The sequence below is a fragment of the Pelecanus crispus genome, chromosome 5 (assembly GCF_030463565.1).
Source record: "Pelecanus crispus isolate bPelCri1 chromosome 5, bPelCri1.pri, whole genome shotgun sequence".
NCBI lineage: Eukaryota > Metazoa > Chordata > Aves > Pelecaniformes > Pelecanidae > Pelecanus > Pelecanus crispus.
Window position 1 is genome coordinate 31646042 of NC_134647.1, and position 20620 is coordinate 31666661.

At 35.7% G+C, this 20620-nt stretch overlaps 1 protein-coding gene across 3 annotated transcripts in view; it reads left to right on the top strand.

The window, feature by feature from the left end:
• Positions 1-20620, top strand: part of HYCC2 (hyccin PI4KA lipid kinase complex subunit 2) — a 56380-nt gene that overhangs the window by 15161 nt on the left and 20599 nt on the right. For all 3 annotated transcript variants that reach the window (XM_075711353.1, XM_075711354.1, XM_075711355.1), the window contains 5 exons: positions 8438-8540; positions 9998-10076; positions 11149-11250; positions 17877-18056; positions 20091-20171. In XM_075711353.1, coding sequence (XP_075567468.1) covers positions 10026-10076; positions 11149-11250; positions 17877-18056; positions 20091-20171 — 414 coding nt within the window. In that variant the 5' untranslated portion in view covers positions 8438-8540; positions 9998-10025. The remainder of the gene's footprint in view (positions 1-8437; positions 8541-9997; positions 10077-11148; positions 11251-17876; positions 18057-20090; positions 20172-20620) is intronic.

Consider the following 20620-nt stretch of genomic DNA (forward strand, 5'->3'; position numbering starts at 1 on the left):
TTTAACATGTGTTTTCCTGTATTTAAGGCTGCAGGGTAATTTCTTTATTATATTATTGTTTCCCAAATCCTGTAAGTAAAGTAGAGAAGTACTTTCTTCATATACAGAAGATAAATGTCTCCTTCTACTTTCTTGATCATATTAACTCTTCTCTTTTCTGCTTCATTCACTGCATGAACTCCTAAGAGAGGGATTTAGTTACAAGTGTACAATTGTTTTTATTCAGGTTCTTAGACTCTGTGAGACAAACAGGACTTAAATTTTTCTTGAATCACCTGACTTCGGTAGCTTTCTACAACTACTCTGTGCAATACAATGAAAACATCAGCTTTAAAACATTTTTTTAAAACTCTGTTATAAAGTGTCTGTTTTCAGTGTTGTGTTTTCAGTGTTGTATTTTCATTCACACTGCCCTAATTGTTTGTCTTCAGCAATTTTGTATCTGCAAAGCACAGTTTCACTGTAGTGATTGGAGAAAGATAGAAGGTTTGGCAGCTGAACTTCCTGGTGCTTGAAAAGGCACAGAAGATAATTTAGGGCTTGAAATGACTTAGAGGAGGCTTTTTGGAACAGATGGGCTGTGTCTTTACCCATTTTTTAGCAGCAGCTGAAACTGATGTGACCTTTTTGATAAGAAACAGAGCTCACTGTGCAAGTATGGTACCATGAAAATTTCCAGGAGTATTGTCAATCGTCTTTGACTTCACTGTGGTAAGGCGTTCTCCCATCATTTTCACATAACTTTCTTTGTTGCTGGTATCCAAAAGGAAAGTTTTTTAGCCTGGTTATTACTAGTGAGTCAGAGTGGGCAGGGAAGAAATGTCTTATCCAAGTTGTTTTGCATGACTAAGGCTTGGCTAATAAGGCTGGCAACCTAAATCCCGCATATAGAATATGTCAGCATTTACATTTTAAAGTTGGAATGCATGCTTGCAGTTAAATTACCTAAGAACCGGAGCTGGAAGAGGGTTCTCTCTCTATTAAAGACAATGCTTGAGCTGATGATTTAAATTAGTAACTGTCCAGAGAATGTTTTGTTTCTTTCTGCCTTTGTCAGTTTTGTACCTTGTGGAAGTTTGTGTTTCTCTGTCCTGTGGAACTGTATGGCCAAGAGAGTTCTGGCAGAATGCTTGCACCTGTTTGTAACAACAAGGTGCAGTTGTAGTTCTGATTTGTTGAGGACAACGGTTTTTTAAACTTTTTTTTATGTCCTTATCAAAATGGCAGCTTGTATAAGTGTTTATTAAATCTGATGGTGATAGAATAATGTATTTACATAGATGGATAGAAAGAAACCACAATGGCATTCGTGATATGTTTATTATAAGAAACATATATTATAATACATGTACTTTTAAATAAGTACAAGAAGTAATCTACCAAAATTGAACATTCCCAAGGCTGGTCTTATTTTCTCTTGGGATCAAATTAGCTTGAGAGTCAATCCCTTTTCCAGTGTGGAAATCGGACCATACCATGGCTGTTTAATATAGTCTAGGATGTAACTTGACAGTAGCTGGATGAAGCTGTATACGCCTGTATACTGAGCAATTAAGGAAGCAGATGCTCCTAGGAGAATTTTTTTTGTAAAGCATATCAATTAAGTGCTAGCTTACACCATTAAGTTTTCTCCTTTACTCTTTTTGTTCTACAAAATAAGTAATTACGTAAAACAGGTGTTAAAATATTTATCTAACATCTCATTGCCCTCATGATATTTTATGATGAGTCTTACTCATAGTATGAGAAACAGTATACTGTTAGCAGTCTAACATTTCTACCTTGTTACATTTTAATGTTTCTTTTTGTATTACTCTGTTATAAAAAAATCCATTCTACCTTCTCTGCCACTTAATTCCACGTGCTTCTAAGACACGGAGGTTTTTTGGTTTTTTTTTTTTTATTTTTTAAATTATTCCCATATCGAGGTTAGATGTTATTTTTCACATTCTTTGTCATTAACTGCCTCTTAAACACTTTTCTGCCTTATACATACTTATTTTTAGGTTGCTTGAATCAAATGTAGGCCAGTATTTCAAATAAAAGCATATTACCAATTTTGTATGCTCTACTTAACATGTTTTCAAATTTACTTTGTACCACCATTTCTCTGTAGTCAAACATCTTGATTTCTTTTCTGGCTACTGACACATTCCTGAGCAGATGTTTTCATTAAGTTGTTGAATGTATTACCCAGTCTTCTTTCATTTGGTCTTTTAAACCTCTGCATTCAGGAATAATTCATCATGAGAAGTTCAAACTGTGTTTCTCTTATCTGCGTTTGTCAGCATGTTGCCTGGTTTCCTTTCTCCAGAGTTCACCAGTCTTGTTAAAGTGTGTGTGTGTGGTGGGGAAGGATGTTTCCTATGTAGTTCTGACCACCTTATCTCATGTTGTCTTTTATCTATTCTGCTTCCCAGAGTGTTAATTATATTAAACAAAGGTGCTCTTGTTATGGATCTATGAACATTCTGGATCAAAGGAATTGAGTGTAGATTTAGTTCAGAGTAAGGATGCATTCTTGATGCTTTCCATGCTACTTTTTTACAGAAGTAGCATGGAAAAATCTTTCTTTAAATACACTTCTTTCCATGTTCAATAATGAATTACAGATATGAGAGGAGTGTATGTGTAGCTTGGAAGAACAAGCTATATTGATAATTGAGTTCTCTGTTCTTTCAGACCTACAGTCAGCCAGTAATTTTCACTTGGATGAGTGGCACTGGAAAGAGATCATGCAGCTCAAAGCTTTGTTCTTTTTGTTGAGACAGTCCAGGTTTTAATTGCAAAATATTCTTGCCATAGTCTTTGAGGTAAAAATACATAATATTATTCTTCATGCAGCTAGGACTCAATTACATTATAAGCATTGTGACATTGAGTATATAATGGCAAAAAAAACCCCAAACTCATTCTTGAAGTGCATGTCCCATTTATGTAACTTCCCCCATGTATTTTGAAGCCAGTATAAAATCCTGGCTTCTTTAAAACAAACAAAACCCCCAAATAAAATGCAAACCAACAACAAGAAAACCTCTGCATACTGGAATAGTCATATCTTCTTAAATGTCAACAATTATTAATATGTAATTGGTAGCACTTTTTTTTTAATCCTCACTGTAATAGTTGGTATATCTATATGGTGAGTGCTGTTGGCTCTGATTATTTGGGTAATCATTTTGCTGTTGCAAATTGATCTTGGTTAGTAGTTTACATGCAGACTGGTAAATAATAATGTATTTAGTATGTTTTTACTCTAAATGTAAGTGAAAAATGTGCTCTCTGATGAGAGAAGTTGACTGATCCCTTTTTCATATCTGTTACTGTAGAAGCCGAAAGTTCTTGGGCAGTTACCCAAGTTTTATGTTTCATTGTTTTGATAGTATATTATAATAAGTTTTATCTCAGATTTTGATATTTTCAAAGACAACAATATAGACAATGGTGAATTATATGAAAGGTATCTTTAAAATGGGAATCTATTTCTAGGTAAGCACATAAAAGGATTGTAATTTAAACATAATCTCATGGTATTTCAGGCTGTTGGTAACTTCATTTTCATTGTCTCTTGGTTTATACATATTTTATAACTAGTCTAATCCTCCCCAAAGTGTCATCATAAGTATACCTGGAAAGTCAAAGCTGTGAAGTGCTCTCTCATATATCCCAATGAAAGTGAAGTTCTTAAAACGTCTAGGCAGCTCATGTATTAACATCAGGAGTTAACCCATTGTTTCGTACTTTTTTATTTGTGTGCAAAGCAAGAGCTAGGAGAGTGCTTTTGCTTGGTAAAATTCTGTTTAGATCTCAACTGTAATTGGCAGAATTACAGTGCAAGACTGTGACTTCCTTTGAGAACAGAATATTGTAGCTTTAATATTAAGCATAAAGATTCCAGGTCTAATGATTTAACAGCCTTATGTCTCTCATTCTGCCACTTTATGCCAAATGAATAAGAAAACTTTAAGTGCCTTTTTTGGGGAAGCTTTTCAGTAGTTGAATTTTATATTTGATCTTAACATTGAGTGACTGTGTTCCCAACTATAACTTTTCTGTTCCATGCTTTAGTGTGAAGTTGAACTTGCTTGCTTGTTTGGTATTTAAGGAACCTTAGCAATCAGTCCATATGTAAAAATATTTCAGTATATTTAATTATTTCTGTTACTAGTAACTAAATTTCTGCTTAATTATTATCCTTCCTGCATATTATAAGAACCTTTGAGCCATAGTAGGAAAAAAAAATGTAGTCTTTTTAAAATAAACATGAGAAATCTCTTACACTCCCTGTATTTTGTTTGCTTTGGGAGAGATGTGAACACTCTGGAAATGAAATTCAATACTCTTAGTTCGGGCTGCTTCAACTTTGAATAAATATGCACAGGATTTAATGCAGTTGAACCAGTTTATTTTAGAGACACACCCACATCGTGCTTGATATTCTCCCCCCAAGAGGTACATCAAACCACGGAGTGAATGTAAGCATAAGGTGTGCTTTGCAGATGCTCATGTGAAAGTCCCAGAGTACAGTCTGCATGTCAGGCTGAGACAGTCACACAACTGTTGTGCTTGTGTTCCTCTCTAGCAAAAGTGGCCAGGCGTGTCAGGTGCAGCCTGGCTGGTGCGGTGCAAGATGGGGCAGCGCTCCCCACTCCGACGGGGTGCCTTGATGGGTGGGCACAGTGGGGAGGCACAGCCACTAGGCACTGAGCTAAGATGCTCAGTGTGCTTTTGGAAGTTTTCTTGTAGGGAGTCAGTGCAGAGGTAGTGTACCATAAATCCATGACCTGACCATCTTGCCTGTTTGTACAAGTCTTTGAAAATATTTTTAATATCCACGCAGATAATTTGAAAGGGAGAGATGATTTGTCCTAAAACCAAACTAGTACAGTAATCCTAGCTGGAATGGGTGTGGGCTACTTCCGTATTGATACAGCAGAGCAATATGTCTACATCCTTTTTAAACGACACGAGCAAAATAAGCTTTAACATCTGAAGAAGTCTTCCGGGAAGGATGCAAATGTAGCATTGGAGAAATGAATAGTTTGTGTTTATGTTTTTCTATAAATGTGGTGCAAGACTGACACATAGATAAGGTGCTTTTCCTCCTGGGATACAGTTCATATTATTGGTCTTTAATGTACACCCTGTCAAAAACATCCTGAAAGCATCAGGACAACTAGCTGTATTTGTATAACCAACCACACGAAGCTGCCTGTGGAATGTGCATTGAGTGAAAATGGACAGATTGTACAGTAGAGGTGGCCCCAAAAGATCTATTCTGTAAAGCTCTCTTTCCCCCTAACAAATTCTCCTAACAAATACACAAAAAGCACTATACAGTGTCCTTTTCTTCAGGGATGAATAAGCACAAGATTCCTGTGGTAGATGCCCCATATTCTAACCCTTTGCATACTTTGGAGATTATCGCGTACAACGTTAACAAAAACTACTCTGCGTTTTCAAAGTAGCACTGTTAAAATCTTACTGTACCACATGTAAGAAAATACTGTGCACTGGCATGCACTGGCAATGTTTCTGGCATTGTTCTTAAAGTGTGTAGTGTTCTTCAGCAGTTTTCAAGATGTCTGCTTTCCTAGGCAGCAGGTATGGCTTTGGCTCTGAAGCTGACTTACACTGGAAGAAGTCCCCAAACAGGGCTTGCTTGAAGGTTGAGGCATGGCACAAACGCTGGGACAGAAACATGTGGGATACTGGAGGGGAAGGTCAACTTTTCCTTTTTCATGGTAGCTAGCCACTAGATGGGCTTAACTATAATATCAAACTGCACCCAATTGTTGACACCAGCACAGGTTGTTTTTAACTTTATGGGAGTTGACTTGTTTGACAAATAGCTATATGTGGACTTTCTGTAAGGCTCAATAGAATTCCATAAGAGGAGTTAATTTCTTAAGTAGGTTAGGTGCTATGCCATTATGATACTTAATGTTTTTGACTTAACTGTAGTAGGAACATTGGGATCTCTATAGCGTTCACAGTAAGACATTTGAATCATTCTTGTGACTCTTGGTGGTTTTGTAATTTCTTTAGGTATGCCAGTTAAAATCCTGACTTGGGAGAATTGATAATTCTTCAATTCATTGATTTCACTTATTTGTAGCATTCTTCTCTTCCTCCAAACTACCACATTTTTACTGGCCTGATGCATGTGTTTCTTGATAGCCTTGTTCGTTTCCTTATTTCTGCAAGTTAGCTTGCTTAGTGTTCTCCTTGCAGTCTTGCTCTGAATTGTGGTGCTGTAGCTCGAAGAACACTTGTTGCTACTTAAAATATGCAATAGTATTTGGTGCTCAGTGTAGCAACTAGTAGAATACAAGTTGTATATATACAACTTGTAGAATACAAGTTTTGCTTTCCTGCTGGAGCTGTGCTGTAGTTCCATACATATTGCTGTTCACTGGAGTGTAAAGAGAAGGGGGATTTGTGTTTTGGCATGGGGTATTTTTGTTGGTTTTGGCTTTTTTGTTAGTTTGATTTTAAGCATAATCTTAATTCCCCCTTGCAAGATTTCTGCAAGGAAATAATCAACTTCATACAGAGTCAGTGTAGTCTCTTGGAGTTGACATAGTGCTGGAGGAGAGCAGCTACTTGCCTCCAGATTTTAACAGGATCTTCCAAGCTGAAGTAATCATTTTGGGGAGAGGGTAATTTTTGGCTGTGAGTTACAGCTCATGTTTGCCTCTGATTTAAGGACAGTTATTTACTGTTTTCTATGTGTAAACCAGTTTCAACCCCTCCAACCCATTTGTGACTCTAATTTTTTTTTTTTTTATTAACTTCTACTTCGGTTTAATTCTAGAAAACCTGCAGGTTTGGTTTGTAAGCAAAATGACAAGTGAATGAAAAATTTTGAACTGTTACAGCCTGATTTCCAAACAGGTCTGTGCACATCTGCTTGTGCTTAGTCCTTTTGTGGGGAAACTGTACAGAAATAGTTCCCTTGTCTGATTTGCTGGTATGTAACTGTGATTCTTGCTTTGGGGCTAAAGTAACTTAAGTTCCTATCCAGGAAAAAATGATGTCTAACTTAATGGAGCTCTGGAAAGGCCCGCCTAGTGAATTTCCAGGATCTGTGTCTTTGGTTTTGACACTAGGGATAGCAGGTTAGGAATTGAACCTCTAGGTAGCAAGCATAGTAACTTAGAGCTAGTTGGGACCCCATGACATTTCTAGAGTAGTGTATATGAGATGCCATGTCTGGATGTAAAAGTTGTTTCTAGCATGTTGTAAAACTTGGGAAGCTTCTAGAAGTCCTGAATCAACTCTTACACACCTGATACTCTGTCTTGAAGATGCATGCCTGATAATTACAAGAAGCAACTGATAATAAATTAAATACATACATATATTTCTCTTTCAGGTCTCTTGTGCATCTTTAAAAATCTGTAGGTAATCAGCTACAGTGTGCCTATAGGATAGAAATTTGTTTATTTTTTCAAACCCTGATAAATATTGTCAGGGAAAGAAGACGAGGATTTGAGTTTCATTCATTCAGCAGTGTATTATTTAAGATTTCTGCAAGGAGTGGTATTTTTTTAAAAACATTTGATTTTAGAAAATTCATAGAGGACATTTGTTCGTGTATACCATCTTGTGATAAAAGCTTTCACTTGTAGTGTAGCCTGAAAAGGATGATACCTCCTGCTAACCTATTTCTAATTAGTGTGGAGGAAGAAAAAAGGGACCTTTTAGTAATTCAGCAGTTTGGAAAAGTAAGTAATTGAACAAGCAGTATGGAATGGAATACACCCATTGCTGTACATTTCAGTTTCCTATTAGAGGTCTCCAGATACTGAAATCCTCTAATTTACTTAAAGTGGGCTCATTTGTGTGTTGTTTACCTCATATTCAGCATGAAGGGAATCTGCAGTGAAAGGTGAACTTTAGTGTAATACATGATTTTTGCAGTGACATTGAAATTTTGGGTCTGTGAGAAATATGTATTAAGAACAATGATAGTAAGGAAGAGTCTTTAATGTATTCCATTTAAGAGGTGTATGTTGTCCAGAGTCAGGGTATTTATTCAGCTCATATTTTATAGAAGTATTACTCTTTTCTTTCATCTTGCGTCTTTCTTGCACTGTTCTTCTTATGAAATAGTGCTTCAGTTTTCCTTTCTAGTGTGCTTGTAGTACTGTGCACCACTAATACATAAGGGTTTTCCACGTAAGTGACAAAGTTGTGGTTTTGGATGAAGGCAATCCCTCCCTGCTTTCCCCTGCTAAAATGCTGAGCCTTTTTTTTTTCTTTTTTTTTTTTTCAATGGCAAATTGCTTTGTTACAGAAGGACCCCAACATGCTTTCATGGATTTGATAAACTTCAATGTGTAAGGTCAAAAAACACATACATTACTGTTTGCTTTACTTTACTGTATTTCTCCTTATTTTGTAACCATCAGAGTTTCTTTTCACCTTTCAGAAAACGGGGCAGTACTTGAAGGCTTGACAAATGCATCCCAGGTTGAAAAACTGCTGCATTCCTCCTCCTCTTCCTCCTTTAGAAAACTGACTTCTTTAAAGAGGTAAAGTTGAATGTTGCACTTTCTGTAGAAAATGGGTTTTTTCCCAGGCAAAGTGAACTAAATCTCAACTTCTTCTGTAGCGTGTCCTGTGGTGTTTTAAATTAACTTATATCCATGTCTCATTCTGATGAATGATATCTGTTCCCCTATCTGTTGAAAAGCATGTCTTTGGAAACCTTTGTCTGCAGAGATCTGTTTAGTTGTGTTGTGTTATTTTATAGAATTGTTTGTCAGTGCTTCTGCTGAAGTAAGTCACCCATTATCTATTAAAAAAAAAAAGGGCTTTGAAGCTGATGTGTATTTGTATTTTTTAGGAAAAATGTTGTAAAGATACATGGTAGTGTGTGATGACTTTGCATATAACTGTTATATAGCAATATCCACTTTAAAAAAAAAAAAAGTGACCAAATTATCTCTTAAAATACAGTGTCCCTTCTCAGATTTTTCTGTTTCGTTTTTTTCTGTTCAGGTAGCTGTTAATCTGCAGGTACTGTCAAAAATAAACTTTTGATGAAACCTTAACTAAGAATCACTGTCTTCATATGTCTAGTATGGCTTCAAACAGCTCTTATAAATTGAGGAAACAGTAAAATATCCCTTTTCAGGTCACTATTCTTAGACTTTAGTCTTTAGTATTAGGCTACAGCTTCATTTCGCTTCATCAGATTAAAATTTTCTGGGACCTTCATGACTTCCACAGGTACTGAGATCACACAGAAAGACAAAATAACCCTAGTTGTTTAGACCTATTTAAACATCAAGCAAAGGTGTCTAATGATGCCTTGTGTTTTAAACATTTGTGCTATTGCCTTGAGAATTAAATTTATGAGAATTCAAAAGAGATTAGAATATGACTGGTGTATATAAAATGGAAAATAGTAACCACAATTGTCCTTGCAAGTTTTCTTTTCTTTTGTTTCTGAGAATTCCAACATACTTTTAGAGAGCCAGATCTTGTAGTTTGAACGAGAAGCCTCAAAATTCTTTAAGAACGGGCTTTAAGGAGTAAACACTATTAGGATTTCTAATAACTGGTTTTACGAAACTGTTTTACTTTGAGCTGTATGTAGAACTGTCATTACAATGTCTCACATTTGTTCCATGATGCTCTTTACTTTGCTCCACTGGTCTTTTCTTTGTACTATATTTGGTAAGGGAGCAAGAATGGGATGATGTGTTTGTCTTAAATAATGTACATTTTGGCCTGAAGTACTGAATCCTTTTTTATTCTCCCCCATCAATGTGCACTACTTTTGACTAGAAGTCTGAAGAGATCAGTTTAGTCATTGTTAGAGAATGGGACCAGTTGTCCAAAATGAACTTTTCCTACTGTTTTGATATATAATTCTATTGAAAATATGTTAACAGCTTTTCATTGGGGTAGGATTTTACAAAACTAAGTTTTGCTGCCAGAACTCTTATTTATAAATTTCTTTTTTCCTTTCTCTCTTCTAAAGGTAAGAGAGAAGCAAAATAAGTAAGAAAATGCTGGGATCAGAACGAGGTGTTGTGGAAGAATGGCTGTCAGAATTCAAGGTGAGCTGAGAAGATGAATGATAGCTATACCATTGGCTTTATGCCACTGAACATTGTTGGTTTTTTTTTTTTTTCTTTTTAAATACCCAATAACTAACATTTTAAATATCTATTACTTGATCTTTCAACTTCTTATAATGCATAAAGCATTCAAAGGTTTATGTAAATGAGTCAGATGGTACATAATACGCAATGCATAGTTCTAATAGTAGTTTATTATTGTAGAGCAGAACACTGCTATAGCAATGTGGTTTTTTAAAGTATATATTTCTGTGTAGATCAAGCTGATAGAATTTAACTAACAGCTGGATAACGCTGCCCAAATTTCTAATTGAACAAATTTTCTACTAATCTTTTTAAAATAAAAATGTTTGGAGTTTAAAAAAATATTAAACAAAAATATTTGGCTGTTTTTTTTTCCTATGGTCTGCATAAAATAAATTGTTTTGTCATGAAGAAACTGAAGTATTTTGAAGCTATTTTGCATGTTGCTAATTATGCTAAGTGAAATACAAGATAATGCATAAACAAGAAAACTGAATTTCATGACTGATATGAAATTAAATCTGTGATTTAAATTAAGAATTAGTAATTCTTCACATCATTGATGATACACAATAAGTCATTATGTGCTGTTTTTGGAAACTTGTTGAGGAGCCAAGGATGCAAAATCCACAGACATGGTTGCTTGGTGGGACTCAACACTGTCCATGCTCATTCTGGATTATCCACACCTCTTGAATAATTCAAGTTGATTTGATAAAGACTTTGAAAAGTGCCTGTTAAGTACAGAATATCAAGAAGAAGAGTCCTCATATCAAGCTGGAGCAAATTATTTTATGAAAGATAAATCTGAAACTGCTTTTGTATTTAACCCTGAAAGTTGGTATGTGCCCCCAAATGCTATTCATATGGAGAAGAACTGATACTGAATGAACTCAGTTACAAGTCTGAAAATTAACTGAACTTCAGGAATTTTTCTTGATGTTGGGATGAGACTGAATCCTTTTGTGGAGATCTTTAATACTTGGAAGCATCAATTTATTGGGTAACACCTTTTTTTTTTCTTTAGGTATTACCTGAAACACAAGTTTCCAGCTATGCAGCTACATTGCACCGAAAAAAACCACTGGTACCAGCTCTTTATAAGGTCATTCAAGACCCAAATAATGAGGTAGGAGACTTTAAAAAAGATTTTTGTTCCCATTCTTATATCTTCCACCTCTACAACTAAAACTAGAGTAATTGAGAAGTGGAGATGGAGAGGAAGATTCTTCGATTCCCCTTTCTAATGTAGTCTAACATGGGTATAATCCCTCTTTTTACTCTCTTGTTTTTTGACAGTTACTTTAATGCCTTTCTGGTAAGACACAACCTCATCTGCTCGCAAAAATACAGTTTATGCTGTCTGCTAGATTTTAGGTGCCACAGCTGACTTAGACTTGTTGTGGTATGAGGTTCCCCCTTCCCCCCCAGAAACCACCTTTCAGTCATAACAGAGATAAAGTAGGCCTTACAGTGAAGCTCAGTAAGACCAATGTGCTTCTCACCTGCTGGTTTATTACAGTGGAAGATGGAATCAGTTTATTAAATCATATTAAAATAACCAGATCTTCTTTTGCTTATAGTAGTATCATGTTTGTGTAATTTGGTTTACACCACTGTAAACAAGAGCAGAGCCAGGGCCCCAAAATATAAATATACACAATGAAAACTTAGCTTACCCTTGTACATAATTCATTTTGCAAATGACGTTAAACTGAGCTTTCTATTCCATTGGCTTGTGCTATAAGCATTTCTGGGAAAGTGTGTGACATACAACTTCTGAATAAATTGTGCAAGCATACCATTCTCTTCTGTGTAAACTACTCTAGATAAAATGCTTCAAAATATTTGATTTATCATCTGTGATCTCTTGTATATTTAAAAATCAAATGGCAAGTGTACACAGCAAGGAAGTTCTTTATTTTCCTAAACACAGCTCAGCTGCTTTTGGAAGCTGAATGCTTCATTGAGCTTAAAGGAGATTGCATAATGCTCATGCAATAAAAAACCCCCCCACTTCATAGCTGTCAACTTCAATTTCAGTGTTACAAATAACTTGCATAGTGACCTTTTTCTTTGTACGGAAGCTACCATTACTCTCTCCAACCTGAAGCCACCATTGCTGCTGTTGTCTTGTAGTATATGTGTATGTGTTTGTGTATACTTCTGAAAATATAAAAGCTTTCCTGTCCTTTGAGAATAAGCATTTGATTTTTTTTTTTAAATGATGCAGAGAACCAGATTTGCAAAAAGAGTATCTTCTTAAGGGTGTGACAGTAATCTTATGTTACTGCACACTGATGCTTGTCAGATATTAGTCTTTGGAACTTTGCTGTTTGGTCCTGATTCTGATATCAGGTATAAGATAAGCAATCCCAGACTCAAAGATGACTAACTTCAGGTTCTGCTTGTTAAGGCAGCATGTATTTCCTTGTTGCATTTCTTCCAGACTTACTTACGTGAGGAGTATAACCGTAGTAAATTCATTACTTTGCATAAATCTGTGGTAAACTTTGGCTCTAAGGAGAGTTTTTTAGAACATTCTTTACAGGACTTTATTTGTTAGAAGGATGACTTATTGCTTATGAAGATAAAGCTTATATGGTAAACTATTATAAAAATGTGCTTGCTGGATTCTTAAACTTGATGGACAAGTCATTTTTTTAGTACAACTTAATCATAAAGTTGATCTAGTTCTAAAACTTCCTGAAAGGGCCAAACTGTTTAGGACAAACATTAATTTTTCTAGAATCACATAATTCTATCTTGATAAGACTGGGATTATTAATTTAACATGGAATCAGCATGTTTAGGAACCAAAACAAACCACCAAAGTATTTCTCTCTTTTGACAGCTGTCTACCAATTTGCGAGCTATCAAATGAAGGCAAGCATACTGTCAAGTTAAATATAATTGTTACTGTTTACCTTTTAGGAAATTTCCTGACTTTTTTTAATATGGGGAAGATAATGCCTGGAACAGAAAGTTACATAACGAATAGAGAGTGATCTTGCTCATAAACAGCTTATTTAACTGAATAATGTATTGATTTTTTCATAATATTTGAATTCTAATGTAAAGTGCTTTTGAAGTACTGGGCTTTTTAGATGTATAATTTTTGGAGTTGGTTTATAGAAGGCCAACAGCATCCTGGCTTGTATCAAGAATAGTGTGGCCAGCAGGACTAGGAAAGTGATTGTCCCCCTGTACTCGGCACTGGTGAGGCTGCACCTCCAATACTCTGTTCAGTTTTGGGCCCCTCAATACAAGAAGGACATTGAGGTGCTGGAGCATGTCCAGAGAAGGGCAACAAAGCTGGTGAAGGGTCTGGAGCACAGGTCTTATGAGGAGCGGCTGAGGGAACTGGGGTTGTTTAGCCTAGAGGAGGCTGAGGGGAGACCTATCGCTCTCTACAACTACCTGAAAGGAGGTTGTAGTGAAGTGGGTGTTGGTCTCTTCTCCCAAGTAGTTAGCGATAGGACAAGAGGAAATGGGCTCAAGCTGCACCAGGGGAGGTTTAGACTGGATATTAGGAAAAATTTCTTCACGGAAAGGGTAGTCAAGCATTGGAACAGGCTGCCCAGAGAGGTGGTGGAGTCACCATCCCTGGAAGTGTTGAAAAAATGGGTAGATGTGGCACTTGGGACATGGTTTAGTGGGCATGGTGGTGTTGGGTTGATGGTTGGACTGATGATCTTGGGGAGCCCTTCCAACCTTAATGATTCCTAGTTTTTACTTTCATTAAAAACTAATCCAGCCACCAAGCCAGGAAACATGAAATTGCTACTCTACCCTTAATTGGTTTAGTGGTGGACTTGGTAGTGTTAGGTTAATGGTTGGACTGGATGATCTTAAAGGTCTTTTCCAACCTAAACAATTCTATGATTCTATGACATAAATGCTCTATGGATTTTAAGTTAATGCAGTACTGAAATTTAAACATTGAACGTTCATGTGGGGCTATTTAGGTTTAACTTGGAAAGCTCAGCCTTGAAACAAAATGAGATCACCTTTGCAATGCCAAACATTTCCCAGACCCAGTACTCTTCGAATAATAACTAATTTTACCTATGATGTTATAGTTAAGCCTAAAATGAGGACATTATTTTCTACCACAATTGAATTCTTCAAAAAGACAAGCATTTCCAATCTTCGTCATGCATTTTATAATAACATTATATTTGACTTCAAGGTATTGTTCTTAAGATTTGGCAAACTTGTAAAATAAGCCAAACTAAAGCTATTCATCAGCTTCCTTAAAACATGACTAGTTTTAATCTCTGTGAGGTGTAAAAATGAAGTCTGCAAATTATATCATTGTCACTTACTGTATGTAAGCCAGTAAAAATTTTGGTTGTAATTGTTTGTTGTGCTAATTGCTGTTTATACTCATAGGAAAGCTCTTTTAATATAAGTTTTTAGTTTGTCAGAAAAGAGATACAGTTAGACTTTTTACTTTTTTAGATTTTTTGGCTGAGTGCTGTGTTACTCAGTTCCTTTGACTTTGGACTGAAAGATTTTTGGAATTAAAAAAGTGTGTGCTGGTTCATGTATACACCCACTACTGGTGACGAAAGCTCCATTTCCTCTGTTTTTCCAGTGTCTTTTCAATATATATATTCAGAGAATTAATTGCAAGAGGCTGGTTCTCTGAAAAGCAAGGTAACTAGGATGCAGGGAAAACGTTTGTTCTTTCTTAACAGTGTCAAGTTTTGTGTTTCCAGGTGGGAGACGATCATACTATACTTTGATAGGAAAAATTTGGGTGTTCATGCCTTTGAAAATATTTGCTTTGTAGTGTCTTTGTGATGGCAGCTTTTTCTTGTGGACTTAAAGCTCTGAACAGACCAAAAGCGCTATAGTAGTTGCTACAAACAGCTTTCAGGTTTTCATCTAAGTAATTTGCAGTTGTTAAACCTTCTGCGCAACTAATATGACAACTACTAGAAACGAGTATTTACATGTGTTGCAGCACCAGTGGCTGGATATTGCTTGTGTCTTTCTAGGGAGCATGGTTTCTCTTAAAAGACTAATTTTATAAAATTTTCATTTGAAAGGAAGTAGAATAAACTCACTAACTGCTCTGGTTGAGTCTCATCTGACTTTAGTTAAAGTAAATTATTCTTTTCCACTGTTTTTAATGGGACTTGGATTAGACTGGCTAATTTCAAATAGGAAACAGCTTTGGGCTGCTGTCATCTCTAATCTAATAGAAATACTGTTTATAGCAATGCTGCTGTATATATCTGGTTTCTGATAATATTTGTTTAGCTTTTATTGCACCTATTATCTCCTTGCAGATATGCTTGTATTTATTGTTTCCAGAGATTTCTTCTTTTTCTTCTTTATGCAAGCTTCTTGCTCATATTTTCTTTTAAAGAAAACCTACAAGTTTATTCAGTGATCTCTGAATGTATTAACCACTTTTTTTATTTGAAGATCTGAAATGTGCTAGGCCTTTCATAAAACAAGGATATGGTTCTGTCTCTGAAGATTTGAACAATTACTGTAACAGATGGTTTTGGTTTTAATAATTAGTGTCACTTTTAGATAGGAGTTTCTACTAAGTAAATATTAATTAAGGAAGAATATACTTATGAATCTTTTGAACATAAAGTGTTATGTATGTATGAAATACTGGAATAAATATACTAGATAAAATAATATATGCTCAACCTGGTAGAGAAAGCCCTAGCATTATTTTATTAAAATGATTGCAATAGAAGCTTTATGGGCTTCTGATTTCATTTAGATCACAAAACAAAAATTAAGTGTTGAGGTATTCTACGTATACAGCTTGTAAAAATCTGTGTGCGCTGAGTTACTGGACTTCTCGCATTCTGTATCAATGTTGTCAGTGTCAGCTCTCTTCCCTCCCTCTCTTGTGGAGTCTCTCTTTGCTTCTGTTGTAAAAACAGGCTTTTAGCTTAGAGTAACTAAGCTGTCAATCAGAAGCCTTGTTACACAAGGTACTTATACCAGAGCCTTGTATAAGAAGAGATTTGTCTGATAGCAAAATTTTATTCTGCAAAGATGTCATGTAATGGCTTATGTAATCAGTGGTTTAAAAATTATATGCTTCATTGACCAGAATACTGTATGTTAGAAATGAAACTAATATGTTCACCCTTTCTTGGGTGATGCTTTCTTAAGGCAGCTGTCTTGACAGAAAATTCTGTCAAATTTATGTCTTATGTTTCTGATACGCTGGAGTAAAATATCTAAGTCTAAATATGTGTATGTGAAGTTGTACAGTCATACAGATTTATGGCATTGCACATTTATTGAACATTCAAACTAACTACTTGTAGAAATGTCTGTCCCTCTGCTGATAGCAAGGGACTTCTTCAAAGTTTTTTAAGAGGTTGGATGGTTCACAACAAACCACGGAAGTACATCTTCATACAGCATAGCAAAAGAGTGACAGTGAATTCTACAGGAAATTCTGGGTACTAAGATTTTGATGAATAGACAAATTATGAAAGAAGAATGCATCAAAGTCTATGAAACATACTGCTAATGCTCTGGAAGTCCTAAGGTGCATATCCCTGGGAGTGAAGGGTGTACTGGAAGAGGAGTCGTATATGCCTTCTCTGATCTGCTCTGCACTGGGTATTTCCTATTTATGCCTTTCTGTCTCACCAGTACAGCTGCTATTGTGATGGTCAAATGTAGGGTTTTTATTGCTCTAAAAAATTATATGTATAATTTAATGTTTAATATTATGTATGTATATAACAGCTGTATAAAACATGTACAGTTAGAAGGAAGACTTATCTGAGATTCCGGCTTCTATTTTCTGACTCTGTAACTCTTCTATATGAATATAGATGCTTTAGGTTACACGGATGCCTCTGTCTTTTTGGACATTGAATCCCATGAGTATTTTCCTTAGGTCAGATCATCCCATTTCTTAGAAGGTAATACTAGATACTGGTTATAAACTTTATGAAAATTCCTCTCTGAATATTTTTTTTTTAATTTAGTTTTTTACTTTGGTATTAAAAACTCGATTAGTCATGGGAAAGGAGGAGACAATTTGATGTTCTTTTTTTCTTTTTTTTTTTTTTCCTGTTCATTAACAGTTCTGTGGATGCATCTTAACTATTGGTTTGGCATTGCAGACTCTTAAAATGGCAGGGTTTTTCTCGTGCTTATATCACACTGACTTGATAAAGGCCTTTTTTGATTCTTGTACTGAAACCCGAAGGGCAGCTCAAGATGGGAAATCAGTTTGCATTGTAATGAACAAACGCACACTTGTTGGGTTTGAGACTAAAAAGCTGTAGGTAAGAATTCATATTTCTGTCAATAGACTTGTCATTAGCAGCTGTCATTAGCAGCTAATCTTTAACCTTTGTACTTTTATAAGCCTTACAACTGCACCATTGAAGTTTTATGGTGTGTGTAGTTCAAGCCACGTGTCTGTCACATGCCTTAAATTAGTACCTGTATGCAAAATAAATCTCATACTGACAGCCCTAGAGAATAAGGTTCTCAGAGCACAAGATGGTAGTGGCTGTAGTAAGGCCACATTTCCCAATACTGCATACCAGTGCCCCTCAGGTCTGTCCTTATAGATCTCCTTAAAAGGAATGCAGATACAGTTTTGGTTCATTCACTTACTTGCCATCAAGGAGTATCACTTTTACTGGATGCAGTGGCTATATGATATAGCCCCTATATTTGCTATTTCATTCTCCCTTATTAAGAGAAGCCTAACGGTAATTCATTAGCTTTTTTGCCTTTCCGCAGCTCCTGGAGCCTGTTTGCCACCAGCTCTTTGAACTTTATCGTAGTTCTGAAGTTCGGCTCAAGAGATTCACGCTGCAATTTTTGCCAGAGTTGATCTGGGTATATCTGCGTCTTACTGCCAGCAGGGATAGGCAGAGTAATGGTTGCATTGAAGCATTGCTGCTTGGCATTTACAACTTGGTAAGTGAGATGAGTAGGAACGGCTGAGGAAAGCTTTGATCTGAGGTTTTGCGTCACTGACCACTAGGACTAAAGTAAATTATTGGAACAACATATTTAAAATTATAATACGCTTACATGAAAGTGTATTTAATCTGGAGAAAACATAATGTAATGAAGGTTTAATAAGAACATGCTTGTAAAATTATTTTTTATTTTTTCTAGTAATCTTTCTGGGACAAACATTTTAACTAAAAAGGACCATCTCGTGGGCTTTCTTGAACTGTTATATACTTGTGTTTGTAAGGAAATTAAATGGCCCTCCTTAATGTTGAAAAATACAACTTTCTATGGAGGTGATTGTCAGGCCAATGTGCTTGGTCAATCTTCATGTGTGACCTACCCCTGCCCGTGCTTCCCCTGTGCCCCCCCCTTACTCTGAATATGTCTTGTTAAGGGTAATTTGAAGCTGAAACCACTCTGAGTGGTAGCACTTATATACCTGCATGTGTACATTTGAGGCAGATAGTTGTCTTGAGTCTAACTGTGATTTTAAGAGTAAGTAAAGGTAACTGTAGATGATTAAGTTTGTCTGTTGGATGTAAAAGTAATTTTTTATATCCTTACCTTAGCCTGGAAACGTTTAGTCTTGTAACATTATGAGACTGTTTGACAAATTTAGCAATACTGCCAGGATAGGCATTCTATAATGGGAATTTCTGTGTTATAGGACTTTAAAACGTATTATAATGAAACATTGCCATTCTCTCTACTATCATAGTAAACCCCTCCTTTAAATTGTGTATTATGTTTCTACACGATGAGACACAGAACAGTCAAATTGTGATTCTTTAAAAAAAAAAAAAAATCTTTTTATGTGTCTATAGATCAGCTCTAACAACTGGAAGATCCAGTTACTTTAGGTTTATTCTGATAGAAAAAAACATTGGAAACTGCTTGCTTATTTTTGGTACTGTTTGCTGGGTTGAAGTAGCATGTTTATCTTTGTCGACCATTTTCTCATAAAGGTCCTTTTGCAGTTTCTTTGAAAGTCATGTTGGTGATTCATATTTTTTAAGGACAGGAATTTCTTCATTCTGTCCAGATTCAGGAAGAAAGAGACCTCAAAATGGACAGCGACTCCCACTATTTTTTTTCTTGGTTAAGTTGTTGATATTTTTCTGCACATACACTGAGACTGAAGGAGTGAAGTTATTTTCTCAAATATTAGGAAGTGAAAGACAAGGATAAATCCTTTGTGTAATTCTGCTAAATTCTATCAACTGTCCTCCCATTGTGATCTGTAAAGTCTACTACAAGTACTGTGCTACCTTGGACTAAGTTTTCACATAAACTGGAATGACTAGAGCTCATTGTTTGGGAAATCTGCTGTACAAAGTGAAAACGCAGGATTTTAGACTCCTTTTTGATATAGTCTTATGTAATTGCTCAGTATATTTACTTCAAAAACTGCTGGGTTTGCTTATGTAGTAGCCTAGCAACTATAAAATCTGACCAGTTTGAAAGCCTTTTGAGAAAACATTCTGTGTATTTCTTACTGATAGAATGGCTGAAGAAACTTTGCCAGTCCCCTTGATTTCACCTTTTCTCTGTGGTGCATTTATTATGAATTACTGCCCACTGTCAGCAAGTGACTCATCAGCCCTCATGTGTCTGTATCTTTTGGGCTTAAAGTTTAGCCTTGCTCCACTATGCAATTCTATTATTAATAAATGTTATAATGTAAAGGTGGGCTAGAAAAGCTTTTTGTTCTTTTTTGGTTTTGATGAAGTCACACTGATCAAGGAGCCAGTGCTGGTTTTTTTTAAGTGTTGCAGACTGATTCTGCAAAACAGTCTGTGATAAAGTCTTTCCCACTTTTTAAATACGTATGTGAATTTGCTGATATTCTGCAAACGCACAGAGACTTTAGGGTGTTACTAGTCTTATCAGATCAGGACATCTAACTTCTTACTTGTTAAATGCCTTCTAAGATTTGAAAATTATTACAAGTCTTATCTCCTGTTTGGGTCTTGGTTTTGTTTTTTAATGCAGGAAATTGCTGACAAAGATGGAAACAACAAAGTTTTATCTTTCACCATCCCTTCATTATCTAAACCCTCAATATATCATGAGGTAAGAGAGCTGCTGTGGTAAATTAGAATTGGATCTATTAGAAGAATGAAAACTGGATCTATTTGATGCAACAGGCCATTTTAGATGCATCTTGTTGGAGTAGGTTTTCCATGTCAGTAGCTTGCAACTAGTGTAATCGAATTCAATAGCATTAGTAGAAGAAAAGGTGTATAAACGTTGAAAAATATTTGCTGATAGTGCCCATTTTGAACAGAGGTTAGTTGTGTTGTAGTTGCAACTGTGGTTTTTTGCCTCTTACATGTTAGTATAAAAGTAGTCTTCCTTCTTCTAACTCCTTAATACAGTTTGAACTTGGAATCGTGTTTTTCTCTGTTGTTACTGTACAAAAGGTCTATGCAATTAGGATAAACTTAATGTAAATGGATATGTAAGAATCAAAGTTAAAAATTGCTCTTACTTCCTCTATTGCTTGTAAGTGTGGGAACTGC